The following is a 17,041-nucleotide window of genomic DNA, read 5'->3' on the forward strand; positions in this document are numbered from 1 at the left end:
TTTTAGCATATAAATACACAGCTGACCATTCAGGATCTGTTCTAATTTAGTATTTGGGTTCTGTAATCATTACACACTGGAACTCACATTGAAATCAACTTGAGCATCACATGCATAATAGCTGTAGAAATTAAGCTCTAAGATTTTGTGGAGAATAGTTTATTTTGAGCTGTGTAACAATAATGCCGTTAGCACATTATATTCAGAAGGACATCAACTAGACCAATTCTAAACATGTTTTCTGTAAGCAACACAAATCCTCAGGAAGTTAGTAGCATCTTGGTTTTCTGACTATGAATCTAGCTGACTGGTACAGTGTCTAAAATCATCGGTTTTCAGAGTCAAACTGCACATTAATATTTCACAAGCATACAACATGCCTCATCATCCTCATGAGTATGATGGTGATGACACAAACATCAAAACCTATCTCGCTGACATTTACCAACACAGATTTACAGACAGCGAAAATAACTCTGACACAATCACTGTAAATGCTATTCTATAGTCCCTGGAAATACACTTAAAGTTCTTTATCACTTCCTCCTTTCCTTAATTACTGTACATCCCTTACAGGGAATGTATCAAGAATGATTAATAGGGCACCGGGATGTCAGGTGGAGAGAGGGTTAAAGATATGCACACCAAGGTGACATAACCTATGTTGGGGGTAAAAGGAAGCCTTGGATTAAGGAAATCTAGTTAAATGGGCTTTTATTTAAAAAAAAACCACACACACAATGTATCACTCTGCAGTATAAGCCACAGGCTAACGAGGGAGCTGGATGAAATGGGACGTGTGTTCTTACCCATCCTGTCTTTGCCCCATCTCCATTTAGGTCGCATGGGAAAGCCTCTCCCCAGTGCCCCAGCCGTAAAATAGAGGAATCTCCCGCTGTATCCGTGGGCAGGGGACCCCGGAGACGACACCTCCCCACACACGCGCGCGGCCCGCCCCGTTATTAGGCTCCCCTGAGCCTTCTTTTTGGGCCGACCAAACCAGACTGGGTGGTGGAGGCGGCGCTTTTCCCGGGGGTTTCCCGGCCTTGTCCAGGCATCTCGCTCGCTGCCCGGCCACACTTCCTACCCCTTGCAGGCCTGCCCCCGCGCCGAGAATCATCCGCTGCCGGAGCGGGCCCAGGCTCCCCGTCCCCGCTGCTGGGTCCCTCATCCTCAGGAGCCGCCGTTACCCTCCCCCTCAGCCGAGAGGCTGGGACAGACCCTCCCCCAGCCGCGGGAGGAGAAGGAGGGACTGTCGGGCGCCCCGCACACCGCCAGGGCCGGGGGGAGTCTCTGACCTCCTCGCTCTTCAGCACCTCCTTGAACTCCCGCTTGATCCTCTGCACCGCGATGTTGGCCATCTCTGCAGCCGGCAGCCACACGCCGCTGCCTCCGAGCCGGGCCCAGCGAGCTCCGCCGCTCCCGCTGGATAATTCCCGGCCCCACCAAAATGGCGCCCGCGTCGAGCATGCGCGGTGCGGCCCCCGGCGCCTCTCAGGCGGGGCCAGCACGGTGTGTGTGTGGGCAGCCGATGCAGGGAGCAGAGCGGCCCCTGAGCTGGCGGGTCCGCGCTGGGGGGAAGGGGCTGCGCGGGACTGTCCCACTGGCTCGGCGGGACGGGTAACGCCCTGCTGCGCCGCCGCTCCGTAAGCGACACCCGCCACCCGGCCTGTCACGGGAGGAGCCGCTTTCCTGCACACGCACAGCGCGAGGTCCCTGCGGTGACACCCCTCACCCGCCAGCCGGGCAGAGCTAGGGCCGCTGGGTTGTGATGAAGCAGCTGTGTCATCCGCACGGTCGGCGTGTTGTTACACGCACGTGTCGCTCAGCGCTCGCCTCAGCAAGCGACGGGTTAACAAGCGCCGGGTGAAACGCGCCTCCCTCAGAGCCCGGCGGAGCGGGGCCGGGCGGGCTCTGGGCTCTCCCCTGGCGGCTGGAGTTGGGGCGGCAGAACTCGAGAGGCTGCAGCAGCGAGGAAAGCGGAAGGGCCATTCAGCGCCTCAGCCTCCGAACAGCGCGCGCGAGCGCCAGGGAGCCGGGCTGCTAACGGGCTCCTTCCAACCAGAGCTCGCGGACATGCCTGACCCCTGGTGGCCGCTCGCTGGAAGGAGTAGGACTGATGTGTGGGCCTTTCCAGGGAGCGGGGGAAGCCTGTAGTTCAGTAGTCTCCAGCCTTTTTACACACCAAGCCAAGAGCTACCGCCCCGCCCCTTCCTTAAAGCCCCGCCCTCTCTATTCTCCTCCTCTCCATCCCTTGCTATCCCCAATCTTTATACTGCTAGTTTGTTTGTTTTGTTTTAATTCTTCTGTAGGAAGAGGGTTTTCCAACATTTGCCCTGTCTAGACTGGACCAAATGTCAGAAAAACCCTTTCTTTTGAAAGGCCCTTTATTCCTCATGGAAAGAGGAATATAGGGGTGACCAAAAGATCATGTGTGCTCTTCCACTAAAAAAGCAGAAGAAATTAGTCGAAACAATAGTAAAGAATAAATTTGTGAAGCATGTAGAAGAACATAATTTGTTGGACAAAAGTCAACATATTTTCTGTAAAGGGAAATCCTGTTTTACTAATCTATTAGAGTTCTTTGAAGGGGTTAACAAACATGCGGACAAGGGGGATCCAGTAGATATATACTTAGATTTTCAGAAAGCCTTTGACAAGGTCCCTCACCAAAGGCTCTTGTGTAAATTACATGGCCATGGGATAAGAGGGAAGGTCCTTTCTTGGATTGAGAACTGGTTAAAAGACAGGAAACAAAGGGTAGGAATAAATGATAAATTTTCAGGATGGAGAGGGGTAACTAGTGGTGTCCCCAACGATCAGTCCTGGGACCAATCCTTTTCAACTAATTCATAAATGATCTGGAGAAAGGGGTAAAAGCAGTGAGGTGGTAAAGTTTACAGATCATACCAAACTGTTTAGGATAGTCAAGACAGAAGCAGACTGTGAGGGACTCCAAGAAGATCTCACCAAACTGAGTGATTGGGCAACAAAACGGCAAATGAAATTTAATGTGGATAAGTGTAAAGTAATGCACATCGGGAAAAATAACCCCAACTATATGTACAGTATGATGGGGGCTAATTTGGCTACGACAAATCAGGAAAGAGATATTGGAGTTATCGTGGACAGTTCTCTGAAAATTTCTACACAGTGTGCAGCGGCAGTCAGAAAGGCAAATAGGATTCTAGGAATTATTAGGAAAGGGTTAGAAAATAAGACCCAGAATATCTTACTGCCCCTGTATAAAACTATGGTACGCCCACATCTTGAATACTGTGTACAGATGTGATCTCCTCACCTCAAAAAAGATATTTTGGCCTTGGAAAGGGTTCAGAAAAGGGCAACTAAAATGATTAGGGGTTTGGAACGGGTCCCATATGAGGAGAGGTTAAAGAGACTGGGACTTTTCAGTTTAGAAAAGAGGAGACCGAGGGGGGATATGATAGAGGTATATAAAATCATGAGTGGTGTGGAGAGGGCCGATAAAGAAAAGTTATTTATTAGTTCCCTAAATAGAAGAACTAGAGGACACCAAATGAAATTAATGGGGAGCAGGTTTAAAATAATAAAAGAAAGTTCTTCTTCACACAGTGTGTAGTCAACCTGTGGAACTCCTTGCCAGAGGAGGCTGTGAAGGCTAGGACTATAATAGAGTTTAAAGAGAAGTTAGATAATTCATGGAGGTTAGGTCCATAAAAGGCTATTAGCCAGGGGATAAAATGGTGTCCTTGGCCTCTGTTTGTAAGAGGCTGGAGAGGGATGGCAGGAGACAAATTGCTTGATTTGTCTTCGGTCCACTCTCTCTGGGACACCTGGTGCTGGCCACAGTCGGCAGATAGGATACTGGGCTAGATGGACCTTTGGTCTGACCCAGTACGGCTGTTCTTACGTTCTTAACAAACGCATCCCTGGATGCAGAAGAGTGTTTCTGGGATATCTCCAGAATCCTGAAAAACTCCTGCAGTCCAGCTGTACCCCCACCGGGTTGAGACAGGATGTATAGGCTTTGGGGTGGAAATGAGGGATTTGGGTGCGGGAAGGGGTGAGAGGTGCAAGCTCTGGGAGGAAATCTGGATGCAGGAGGAGGTGGAGAAGGGGACACTGGCTTGGGGTGGGGGGTCTAGGCTGGGCAGAGTTGGGGTACTAAGCAAGCCACTGGCTTGTGGATGTGAGGGTGCAGGAATTTGGGTTGGGGTATGTGAGGGGCTCAGGGCAGAGGGTTTCTGCAGCAGGGAGCAGAGTGCCAGCGGGGGAAGGTTTCTGCAATGGGGGACAGGTTTCTGCAGTAGGGGGCAAGGTGCCAGTGGGGACTGATTTCTGCAGGGGGGCAGGTTTCTGCAGAGGCAGGACAGGTTTCTGCAGCAGGGGGGCAGGAGGGACAGAGTTCTGTGGCTGGAGGCAGGGGAGAAGGAACGGGGGCGGTAGGGCAGGGACAAGGTTCTGTGGCAGGAGACAAGGTTCGGGGGCAGGGGAGAGGGAACTGGGTTCAGGGGCAGGGTGCCAGTGGGGACAGGGAGTCCCCTACACCAGCCTCAGAGGGAAGCCTCCGTTGCGTGCTCCCTCTAGGGCCGACACTCTCCCCCCCCCCCCCCGGCGGAGGAAGGATGCCCCATCGAGTGCCTCCGCCGGACACCCCCCCCCCCGCAGAGCAGGGAAACCCACGTATGCGACCCCTCAGGGCCGACACACACACCCCCACACACACGGAGAAGGGAAGCCTCCGTTACGCGCCTCCTCCGGGCCTGACTCCCCCTCCCGCAGAGAAGGGAAGTCCCAGCACACACCTCTGGGGACTTACCCAGTAAGTTTCTGGAGCACCAGGGAGCTGGGGCAAGGAAGCAGCTAGCGCATTTCTGGAACGCTCGGAAGTGATGCGCAGCTTTAGGACTTCTGTCCTCCCCGTGGGAAGCTGCCACTACCTCCATTGTTGCTCGAGGTAGGTAGTGGGGCTTCTTGGGGGTGGGGGAAAATGGAGGGTCCAGAACACCTTGCGATCGACTGGTCGTGATCAACTGGTTGGTGACCACAGCTGTAGTTCCCTTTGCAAAAACAACCATGTCCTGAAAACGTGCCTGTTTTGCCTAAATAACCCTAAGAAAGAGGGACTTTGGGAGCTCTTAGCCCATATTTTTGAAGGGAGCTGGTATCCCCAAAGAAACCTTTATTTTGTTTACTCGTTCTACGACAAGACTCTGGAAAGATCAAGTGAAGGCTCAACATACCTGCCCAGTGGACAATAGTACTTTGGAACTAGACCTCAGAAAAGGTGAACTATGGTGTAGCCAGATAATGTGCCAGCAAAGGGGCTGGAGCAAGAGCTGAGGCAGTGGCCATATTGATGAAAGAAAAGTAGGCCACACCGTTGTGATAATATCAACATAAATTGATACATTTGGAGGATAACCCAGCTAAGGTGTAATCACACTCTTAGAAGTGTTGTTCACATGGGCATTAAAGTCTCCCAAGAAATGAATAAATTCACAGCTCTTCTGGTAGTATAAGAAGCCAAGGACAGATATGTCAATTCCTGGATGATGCACAATGTGAATGTTGTATCCTGACAATTAGAGAATAATTACCTATAGTCTCAATGGTGCCACAGAGAATGGTTTCTTTAGAACTGACTCAGACAGTTTATGATAAGGATGTTAATTATCAGGCATTTTGCATTGACTATTTGATTAGTTGATATAGGATGCCTCCGTCTTTGAAGTGTAGCAACAGCCATAGGGCTGTTGCTACACTTCAAAGGTGAAAGCATTGCGTGGAGCCTACGGTCAGAAGGGGGGGACTCCCCCACTGACCCCAGCCTCCATGCAGCGCTGCTGCTTTGAAACACCATGTGGCATTTCAAAGTGGCAGTGCCACACAGAGCCCAAGGTCAGCAGGGGAGTCCACAGTTGATCCTGGGCTCAATGTGGTGCTGCCGCTTTGAAATGAAATGCTGCAAGGAGCCTGACATCAGGCTCCCCGCGGCATTTCAATGCGGCAGTGTCGCACTGAGCCCGGAGTCAGCTGGGAACTCCCCAGCTGATCCCAGGCTCCACACAGCACTGCCACTTTGAAATGCTACGTACGGCCTGGGGACACCTGGGGCAGCGCCACATGGAGCCCGGGGTCTGGCTCCAAGCTTCAAGCAGCACTGCCGCTTTGAAGTACCCCATCTTCTTCCCCTCCTTGCTGCCTCTATCTGGAAGCCCTGGGTCGGCACAGCAGCGGGGCAGTTGTAGAACCCCAGCCGGGCATTGCAGCAGCAGGGCAGTCATGGAGCCCCATCCCTGGGAAGCCTCAGCTAGGCAGGACAGAAGCAGGACCATGGCAGCTAGGGAGCTCCATCCCCAGAGCACTCTAACCAGCTGGCAGAAGTGGGCCAGTGCCAAGCCCAAGCAGCAGGCTGGAGCAGAGCCAGCCAAAGGGAGGTGCAGTGTCCTGGGAGGCTGGTGGCAGAGGACCAACCCTGATTGGCTAATTCCCTCATTCCCTCACATCACACCCCAAAAAATATGGCTGGCAAAAATTTGTAGCTTAGACCTGCTCTACATCTTTGTTACAGAGAAAACTTAAAAAATAATAAATAGTCTTGCAGTCCTCCCCATCGGGGGCTCGTACCCCATTCCTCCCTCACCTCTTTCCACTTACCCCTCCCTAGCCCCCCTTCCTGATGTACAAAATAAAGGACAATTGTGTTCAAAAATAGAATCTCTCTTTATTGAACAAAACTGGGGGAGACTGGGAAAAGGAGGTGGGAGAGGGGAAGAGAGAGGGTGGGAGAGGGGAGGGCAACTACAATGATTAGGGGTTTGGAACAGGTCCCATATGAAGAGAGGCTAAAGAGACTGGGACTTTTCAGCTTAGAAAAGAGGAGACGGAGCGGGGATAGGATAGAGGTCTATAAAAGCATGAGTGGGGTAGAGAGGGCTGATAAAGAAAAGTTATTTATTAGTTCCCATAATAGAAGAATTAGAGGACACCAAATGAAATTAATGGGTAGCAGGTTTAAAACTAATAAAAGGAAGTTCTTCTTCACACAGCGTGTTGTCAACCTGTGGAACTCCTTGCCAGAGGAGGCGGTGAAGGCTAGAACTATAATAGAGTTTAAAGAGAAGCTGGATAAATTCATGGAGGTTAGGTCCATAAAAGGCTATTAGCCAGGGGATAAAATGGTGTCCTTGGCCTCTGTTTGTCAGAGGCTGGAGAGGGATGGCAGGAGACAAATCGCTTCATCATTGTCTTCGGTCAACCCTCTCTGGGGTACCTGGTGCTGGCCACTGTCGGTAGACAGGATACTGGGGTAGATGGACCTTTGGTCTGACCCAGTACGGCCGTTCTTATTTTCTTATGTTCTTATGGTCCCGGGCAAGCTCCCGGGAGCTGCCAGCCTGGTCCCGGGAAGAGGGGGAGGGCTGGGGGCCATTGGATGGCTGGCTCGAGCCATGCCAGGTGCAGGGTCTGCTAGCTGGGTGCTGGCAGGCTTGCACCTGGCACGGGCACCGTAGCCAGCCCGTGCTCCTTTAAGGAGCCCGGGGCCGGGAGGGGGGCAATAGAGTTTCCCTGGTGTTGGCCAGAGTGGCCACCAGGGAAAGCTGGGAAGGGCTAGCCTCCCACTAGTTCGAATTAAGGGGCTACAAACCCCTTAATTTGAACTAGTAAGTTCGAACTAGGCTTAGTCCTCGTAGAATGAGGTTTACCTAGTTCGAACTAAGCGCTCCACTAGTTCGAATTAAGTTCGAACTAGCGGAGCGCTTGTGTAGCGCCTATCAAAGTTAATTCAAACTAATTTTGTTCGAATTAACTTTGTAGTGTAGACATACCCTGACAGTGGCCAGTGCCAGATGCCCCAGAGGGAATGAACAACAGGCAATCATCAAGTGATCCCTTCTGTGTCACGCATTCCCAGCTTCTGACAAATAGAGGCTGCGGGCACCATTCCTGCCCATCTTGGCTAACAGTCACTGATGGACCCATCTTTCCATGAATTTATCTAGTTCTTTTTTGAACCCTGTAAGTCCTAGTCTCCACAACAATTTCTGGTAAGGAGTTTCACAGGTTGACTGTGCATTGTATTCAGATATGTTTTTGACAGTATATCTGGCAAAACCACAGGTTGGCATTATATGCTGCGTCCACAAAGTGCTTTGCTGATGTACGAATCAGGCACTCTTAATGTAGATGTAGTCATGGTTTTGATTGTGCATTGTTAGTCCCTGTGAGCCATCCAGAAATAGAATAATATTACTGGTCGCAGGATGGATTTTATACTGTATAGCAGCGGTGGCCAAAAGGGCCTCCGTGGGCCGGATCTGGCCTTCCAAGCATGTGGATCCAACCCGCAGAGGCCCTTCTGCTCCCCTGCTCCCAGGCCAGTTAGGGCCTGGGGGTGGGGGAGCACCCAAAGCCTTCTCCGCTCTGTCCTCACCCTGCAAGCAGCAGGCAGCACTTCGCTCGCAGGACAGGGGCAGGGCAGAGAAGGCTTCGTACCCTCCCCCACCCCCAGGCCTTAATTGCCCTGTGGGCAGGGGAGCATGTGAAGCCTCCTCCCGCCCTGCCAGGAGTACGTGGAGCTTTGAAGCGCCAAGCGCTGCTCACAGGGTGGGGGGGAGAGTGAAGGAGGCTTCACACGCTCCCCCGCCCCCAGGCCAATCAGCGCTTAGGGTGGGGGAGCTGCGTGAAGCTTCCTTCGCCCTGCCCAGGCCCTGCGAGGAGCCCGCAGCACTTCAAAGTGCCATGTGCTCCTCGAAGGACAGAAGGAAGCTTTCCGCGTTCCCCTGCCCCCAGGCCCTGATTGGCCTGGGGGTGGGGGAGCGTACCAAGCCTCTTCCAGGGCATGGGTGCCTAGTAAGAAAGGGGGGGGAAAGGGGCTCCCCAACCCCTACAAACCAATCATGGTCTGGGAATGGGGTAGCCCCGCCCCTTCTGGGGTGGCCTGGGGCTACTTCAAAATTTTTTGAAGTGGCCCCTGGGCAAAAATTATCGCCCACCTCTTCTGTATAGTATGGTCATAAAAGAGCTTAATCATTTTATAGCAAAAGTTATTTTAAACTAATGATAAAACACAAAATCAAAGATGGGAGAAGAATCCTCAAGCTCTTTTTTATAATCCTTATTCCATATCCTCTCTCTTTCTCTTATTGTTATCCCTCATCTTTTCTTTTTTATGTATATGAATCACTTTAGGCCAGAAGCTGCCTTCTTATTTGTGTGTAAAACGTCTAGCACATTTTTGGGTGTATAAAAATAGTAATTTACAATAATCATTCAGTCAAAATTGGAGTTCCTCCTACTGCAGCTTTTGTTTCAGATAAACCTGAAATTGGCAGCTTTGTGACTCAAATGACTCAAAGATCTAGATTCAATAGCCTTTTAGCTTTCTTACAAAAATAACTGGTTGTACAAGTTCTACCAAGTTTAAATGCTTATCTAAACTCTTCTGTTGTTTCTCCTAAATAGGTTGCAATGTCCGGATTTGCATACAAGTGTAACACTGCCCTCTACTGAAGGGAATATGTCAGATGTGCCCGCTCATGTAAAATTGATCCTTCTATTGACTGAACTAAAGTAGAACTTATAGGCATCTTCCAGCCAGACAAGAATCAAAAGAAAAAGGATTATTTGATTTCCGCCATCTGGAATGGTATCATACATTACTACCAGTTCCCCTTGTTCTATACTGTATCTATTTCTTGCTCTCATTAATTTGATTATGTATCCATATAAATGTTTTGTGTACCAATTGAATGGGTGTGTGAAATTCATCTGGTGTAACTCAACTGAGTCTAGTTACATAAGAGATTGATCACTGAGTTTACATCAAATAACAATATGCAACCAAAATAGCAAATGATATTAAAATTATTTGTATAAGGATTAATTTAAACTCATTTACTAGGACAAATAATAGTAGCACATTGCTACTATTTACATGTTGAGTCTGACTGCAAATTTTCATTAGGAAATGCCACTCTCATCCAAATCTTTCATCATTTGGCTGTCTCCCTGACCTTAGCTTCTTAATCAATCTGTTATACATTAAAACCAACAGAATTTCTTGCTAGGAATATAAAATAGCATTTTTGTTTTTTTAAAGGTTTATTTTTCCTGCCATTCAAGGGGGAGAAAGTGATTACCACCATTATAACAAAAATGATTAATACTGACTTATTTTTATCAGCAATATGACAAAAAACAGCTACCATCTTGGGATCCTTTAAAAATCAAAGTAAACTTAAAATATTAATTATACATTTCAGGGCCTTGAAAGAATTAATAGTTACACAGATACTGACGACATGATGAGAGAGAAGTGAGGATTTGGCCATAATCACAAAACATAAATTCACCATAATCCATTGGTGCTGTATTACGTACCATTTGGAAAAATTAATCACCAAACTAATTATTTGTACTGATATAAGCATTTTCTGCATTGCTAGTGTTATGGTTAATACTTTTTAAAACATATATAGTGCTTTACATTTTCAAAGCCTTGTGATGTTTAATCTACTATATATTTGAGAGTGTGTGTTTGTCCATCTATCTGTCCATCTGTTCAAAAACTCTTCCTGAGCAGTAAGAGCTAGGACTACCAAATTCATATAGCTTTCTTTTATAACTTAAAGCAAGGTGAGGGTTTGCTTGTACCAGGAAAATGGGATATGCCTGGAATGGGATTGCATCTCATAAAATCATATAGAAGAGACAGAATCACCTGGTAGATGAAAAGAGCTGACTGGGGATGTGACCCTCCCCTGTCTGGGACTGCCAGAGCCTCTTATCCTCAGGCGCCCTCCTTCCTAATTTGTACAGGAACATTTCTGGTTGTTCCCTTAATCAGGGAGTAAGGAGAAAGTGCACAGTTTGCTGCATTCCTCATTCTGGCTAAGGAGCACAGGGCAGATGAACCTGGACTTGCCCCGGCCAAGGGACATATACCTTCTCCTCTGGTGTGCCCACTGGAGCTCCAGTGGTCATGGAGAGATGCCTCTCACTTGGTCCCAAGCTGCGTGAGAGAGGGCTGGGATAACCCTAACTCCCGGGGGCATTCTGTGTATTGAACTCCTCATCCCTAACCTCCCTCCCTACAGAAATTATTTAAATGAAGCGTGTATATTTTCATTTTATTTCCAAAAACCAAAAATTAATTGAGTTAAGGACTAGGAATGTTATAGTGTAATCAACTAGTCGATGGATTTTCCATCTATTAGTCGATAAGCAGGGGAGCCGCAGCAGGGTTAGCTCCCAGTCATGGCAGCTAACCCCACTGTGGCTCTCCCTTTTAAATGTATTAAAAGCCTGCAGGCCCTTAATACATTTAAAGGTATAAACTGCAGCAGAGGAGACCCAGTGCAAGCCAGTAATCTTAATACACTTAAAAAGCAGAGTTGCAGCCAGCTGGGACTGTGCACAAGTTTAGAATCAGCTGATTTCCGGTTCTTGCCCGGTCCCTGCTGCTCTCACGTCCCCTGCAAAGACTGCAGTTAAAAGCCAGTTCCCCCCAGCACCGGCTCTTGGTCCCCCTTCTTGCTGCCTCTTCTAGAGACATCAAGTGGGGGGGAAGCGGTTAGTCGAGGAACTAGTCGATTATTCAATAAGCTTTTGCTTATCAGATAGCTGACTAGTCACTTACATCCCTATTAAGGACCCAAGCAATACCAGGTAAATCTTCCATTAACTTTATCTTGCTGTCTCCCTGTGGGACACACAGGTGGTGTTTTCATTTTATCCTCTCCTAGCATCCTTTGGTAGAGTCCAATAGGATGCATAGGTGTCTAACTTGAAAGCACTGTCCTCTGGTAATCCCAGCTCCTTCTGCTAACTAAAGCATGTGAAATTACAGAATATATCTCTTGAGACATCCCTTCCTCTCACAATAAGTCCTCAGGGCTGCCCTGTTTTGCCTGACTTGCCCTGTTAATGATGTTGCATATGTCCTCTTTCCTAGCTGTACTGCACATCAGAGAAGCTAGTTTAGAGAAGTTAACAGCCTACTATTATAAGGTGTGGAATTGAAGATGCTCAACATCTTACATAATTAGTTCCCAAATGATTTGCCAAATGTCACACACTAAACAGTAAAGCCAGGGTTAAACATAAGGAATATCTGGCTCTTTGCTTTGTGATTAATCCATTATATCCATTGCTTCTTTGTTTAAAAATAACTTTTTGTATTTTTCCAGTTATTCTGAAATATGTTATCTGCCTTACAAAGCTAGTAAATACATGGTCCCAGGCCAACAGGACACATTAGATTAGGATAATAAGAGGGGAGGGGAGGAAAGGATAGGACAAGGATGAAAATTATAAAAGTATATGGGTATTCATCCAGGGCAGGCACAAATGGGTATGGGTATGGATCATCATTCACATCACACTTCCTGTCAGTACCTCACTCAAGACGGGGACACTAGTGATCCTACCAGTGGACCAGATTCAGTAATGAATTCTGGCCACACGCCATGTTACACATACACTAAGTAGTAGTAGTCAGATACATATATCTTAATGGTTCTGTTGTTGGTCTTTCCTTCCCCTAATCCATCATAGGCAAAATGGAAGAGGTGATTTTTTTAATAGGAATTCAAATGAAATGAGGGAGATGACTTAGCCCTCGTTTGGGGTGCAGTATTTGGGCATATGGAACAGCCTGAATGAAGACAAAGGCTATGTCTACACTGCCCCCGTTTTGCGTAAAAAATATGCAAATGAGGCAAAGTGTGGACTATCACCGTGCCTCATTTGCATAATTAATTAGGCTCCATTTTTACACAAAACCCCCTCTTACGCATGAGCCGTTCTTCCAAATTTTTTTCAGGAAGAACAGCTCTTACGCAAAAGCCTCTTGTGAAAAAAGGAACCTAATTAATTATGCAAATGAGGTGAAGCTATATTCCACACTTTGCCTTGTTTGTATATTTTTTGCACAAAAGTGGGGCAGGGTAGACATAGCCAAAGACATTTGTAAAATATGTGATATAAAGGCTAAAATCAATCAGCAGTGGGGAGTGATCTGTAAAAGACCCCCAAATCACAAATGTAACTAGGGGTTGTACAAATCATCCTTAAAGATGAGAAGTTAGAATGTAATGTGTAGTGTAATGGGTAGCAGTATTTTGGATGAACTGGTTGGGATTGAAGCTAGGGTTTATTACAGAGTACTAGAGTGAGAAAGTGGAGATAGGACTGGAATAGCAAAGGATGCTACAGTTCAGAATTGAAGAGCATGGGTAGATCTGCATGGGAGTCCAATATAAATAATGTGTTTTCGTACAATAGATGCAATCACAACATAGTTATTCATACAGTCCTGGATCTAGCAGCTAAAACAGACTTCTATTCCTTGAACTTAAAGGAGAACCATATGTCAACAAATGTAAAATGCTGTGTATGCAACACCAAAAAGTCTCCCTGTAAAGAGTTTATAATTTAAAGGCATAGATGAATATAATACAAACAGTAATGAATAACAGTGTATAGATGTTAATGTGCAGGTAGACTTAACAGAACAGGTGGGATGCTCAAGTGAATTGAAGGAAAAAACAGCATGGGAATCAAACACCTATTGTTGTGAAACTCTCTGGGATGATTTTGTTATGCACAAAATATCTGAATTAAGGATGTGGTACCAGTCCTATTTAGAATTTTCCTTAAAAAACACTTTACATATCTAGTTTTTTTTACTCATTTTGTTCAATTCACTAATGTTTTAGTCTGATTTAAATTTCAGAAGCATGTCTGAGCCTGTTTCTTGCATCAGCCATCTTGGTAAAAAGGTGGTATAATCTGTGGTAGTAGGAACCAAATCTTCTTCTGGTGTAAATCTTTTGTAAGTCAAAGTAAATCTTTTAGTTCTGTAATGTAAATTTACAGACATGTGGAAGAATGTGTTGCTTTTTACAAGTTCGTAAAGTCTGAACCTGTATTAGCTCATCCCAAAAGTGACAGATTGAGAAATCTTAAAAAAAAAAAAAAAAAAAAAAGTATACAATGGGTCAATAGTGTTAACGCAACTCATAATTGTCCATTAGTAAACAGTGTTAAAATAAGGTTCTGGGTTTGTTATATAGACACCTCAGCCTGCTCAGTACCATGGCAAACACACCATTAAAATCTATTTAACCTTTATTAAGAGATAAAGAAAAAGGAAACAAAGCATTTAAAAATCTAAATTTTAAGAAGGCTTTCATTTTAACATTCCTTGTTCCCTTTTCCTTTAGCTGAAAAGAGTTTAAGAAAAAAACATTTTGACAGTCTTAGATGGTACCAAAGGGGACAATTGCCCTTTTGGGGAAAAGAAAGGAAGTTCTTTGAGATGGGCTGTAGTTGCTGTTGTTGTTAAAGTCCAATTCTGTTTCATCCCAGATGGTGTTTGGGATTCAGCTGCAGCACATGTAGAGATGCAGCCTCTCCTACAGCCTCAGGAACTGCAGTGTCCTTTGTGACTCAGCCCTCTGGCCACATCACTATCTACATTCTACTCTTCCAGAGGAGTTTAGCTCCTCAATAGGCCTGTGCAGTCCTCTTGCTCACTACCTCAGCCCCTCAGTCAGTGGCTGGTAAGGGAACACAGGACTGCCCTCTTATCTTGGTTTTAGCTTAGGGTCCACAGCTCAGCAGTCTCAGCCTTCTCTCTCTGACCTCATGATTCTATCCCTGAGCTTCTTCCTACTGCTGAGTCCCCTTTTCTTTCTGAACATACCAGTTCCCCAAAGCCTCCTTCCTCTTCCAAGGGAGCAACTGTAAACAGAGACCTGTGTTTTCTGGGCATATCTGCCTTTTCCCAACAGCCCCTTCTCTTTCAATGGCTGGGCTTTATAGACCCCACCTCTCCCGGCCTAATTGAGCATCCTCAGCAACCTGCAGCCCATCAGAGCTCTATATGTGGCCCATGAGACATTTTGTTTACTGTTGCCCACGTGCAGGGTTGCAAGATTCCACTGGTTTCTAGTCAGGTAGGCTGTGTCTACATTGGCGCGATCTTGCACAAAAGCGGCCGCTTTTGCACCAAAATTTGCTGCCTGTCTACACTGGCCGCGAGTTCCTGCGCAAGAACACTGACGTTCTAATGTATGAAATCAGTGCTTCTTGCGCAAGAACTATGATGCTCCTGCTCAGGAATAAGCCCTCTTGCGCAACTGTTCTTGCGCAAGAGGCCAGTGTAGACAGGCAACATGAATTTCTTGCACAAGAAAGCCCTATGGTTAAAATGGCCATTAGAGCTTTCTTGCGCAGGAGAGCGTCTACACTGGCAGGATGCTCTTGCGCAAAAGCATATCTCTTGCGCAAAGGCACATGCCAGTGTAGACGCTCTCTTCTGGAAGAGTTTTTGCACAAGAACTCTTCCTCAAAAGAGTTCTTGCGCAAAATCATGCCAGTGTAGACGTAGCCGTAAGGGTTTGTTTTCCCTGTTAGTTTTACTAAAGTGACACACACACAAAGCAAGGGCCCATGAAGTGCAGGGTATGCTGATTGCACATAACTTGGAGTGTAAGATCCATGCGTTCCCTTTGCATTCAGTTAAAATGCTGCTACCATTTAATTGGCACATCCCTCAAATTCTAAGTGTACAATCACAATTCGCAAAACAACACTATCCCAGGAGACCATTTTTGGTTACAACAATCTTACAGCCCACTGAGATGGAGTGCTACTTATGCAGCCCGCTCATTAGCCTAGGCTGCCCATCACTGAGCTACCTGATGGGTTAACTGGATTATCTGGCCTGCATTAAAGCTTGCAGAGTGAGCGTGAAGTGTCACAAAAAGAATGGTGGGTGGAATAGTTTACACCCTCATGGTTTTATCTGCTAATTAGGCTTTGATTCTAACACACCAATTTTGATTTGCTAATTTCTGGTTCCGTATTTTTTCTTGTTTACCAAATATGAATTTAATGCAGTCTTTGAGTTTTGCTTGGATTAATTCCATTTTCTGTCTCTCTTTCAAACCTTTTTCCATCAAAATTTGTTGTAATAGGTTATTGTGACATCTTGTAAACTTATTATACTCACTTTTTACAGTGAACTTGTAAATTATGGTAAATTTGTAGGCCCAATTATTACAAGAGGTCCATTATACTTTCTGGATAGTTCATGTTTTAAGTTTATTTGTTTCAGGTTGGTATGTGTGTCACTGTTGGGGATGGAATGTCTGTCCTATGCAGTGAACAATTAATGATGGAGCAGTCTGTCAGACAGCAGTATGTTGTCTCCAGAAGGCTAAAAGGAATGAGTCATCAGTGGCTTTTCTACTCTCACTTCATTGTTGCTAGACTAACACATTTGGAGAGGAAACAAAAAACAGGACTGTGTAGCACTTTAAAGACTAACAAAGATGGTTTAATAGGTGATGAGCTTTCCTGGGCCAGACCCACTTCCTCAGATCACATTTCTACCACATTTGGAGAGGATACACTCTTATGCAACACAAGCTTTGTGATGATAAGATTCCAAGCAAGAGTAAGAGCACAAGTTGCTGGGAGGGAAATGTGAATTATCCACTAGTTCTCAATGTGTGTGTAATCAAAGAATAATCCTGTGGCACCTATATATTTTGGTTAGGCTCTAAGATGCCATGGGAGTACAACTTGTTTTTAAAGTTACAGGCTAACACAGGTATCCCTCTTTAATCAATTACTGTATACTTCTTCCTGTGATTTATGAAAAGGGGCATCAAGCCATGAATTGCTTAGCCTATGCTAGATCCTGAAAAGTGAGAGGCTCTAAGTTGTTGTTTTCTTTATGTGTACCATTAAGTATACACATATTGGGGATTTAAGCACAGTGAAAATGGTAGAATAGTGATAGAGATGTAGCCGTATTAGTCTGGGGTAGCTGAAGCAAAATGCAGGACAATGTAGCACTTTAAAGACTAACAAGATGGTTTATTAGATGATGAGCTTTTGTGGGCCAGACCCACTTACAGTGCATCACTGGAGTATGTAAATATTTTGAGGCAGAGTCACTAGTAGGCACTGTGATGCAAAGCAGTTCCAGCCATTCAAAGAAGTCATAAACCCAGTTTAATTGCTCAGTTAAATTTAAATT

At 46.2% G+C, this 17,041-nt stretch overlaps 1 protein-coding gene across 3 annotated transcripts in view; it reads right to left on the reverse strand.

The window, feature by feature from the left end:
- Nucleotides 1–2,018, reverse strand: part of UBE2K (ubiquitin conjugating enzyme E2 K) — an 80,599-nt gene extending 78,581 nt beyond the window's left edge. The window contains exon 1 of one of the 3 annotated variants that reach the window (XM_075930554.1): nt 1,299–2,018. In XM_075930554.1, the coding sequence (XP_075786669.1) occupies nt 1,299–1,470 (172 nt within the window). In that variant the 5' untranslated portion in view covers nt 1,471–2,018. Of the gene's footprint in view, nt 1–1,087; nt 1,136–1,298 lie in introns of those variants that run through there. The other 2 variants (XM_006129501.4, XM_075930553.1) reach the window with 2 other exon arrangements.
- Nucleotides 2,019–17,041: the final 15,023 nt, after the last annotated feature.

This window comes from Pelodiscus sinensis, chromosome 5 (genome assembly GCF_049634645.1).
Source record: "Pelodiscus sinensis isolate JC-2024 chromosome 5, ASM4963464v1, whole genome shotgun sequence".
Lineage (NCBI taxonomy): Eukaryota > Metazoa > Chordata > Testudines > Trionychidae > Pelodiscus > Pelodiscus sinensis.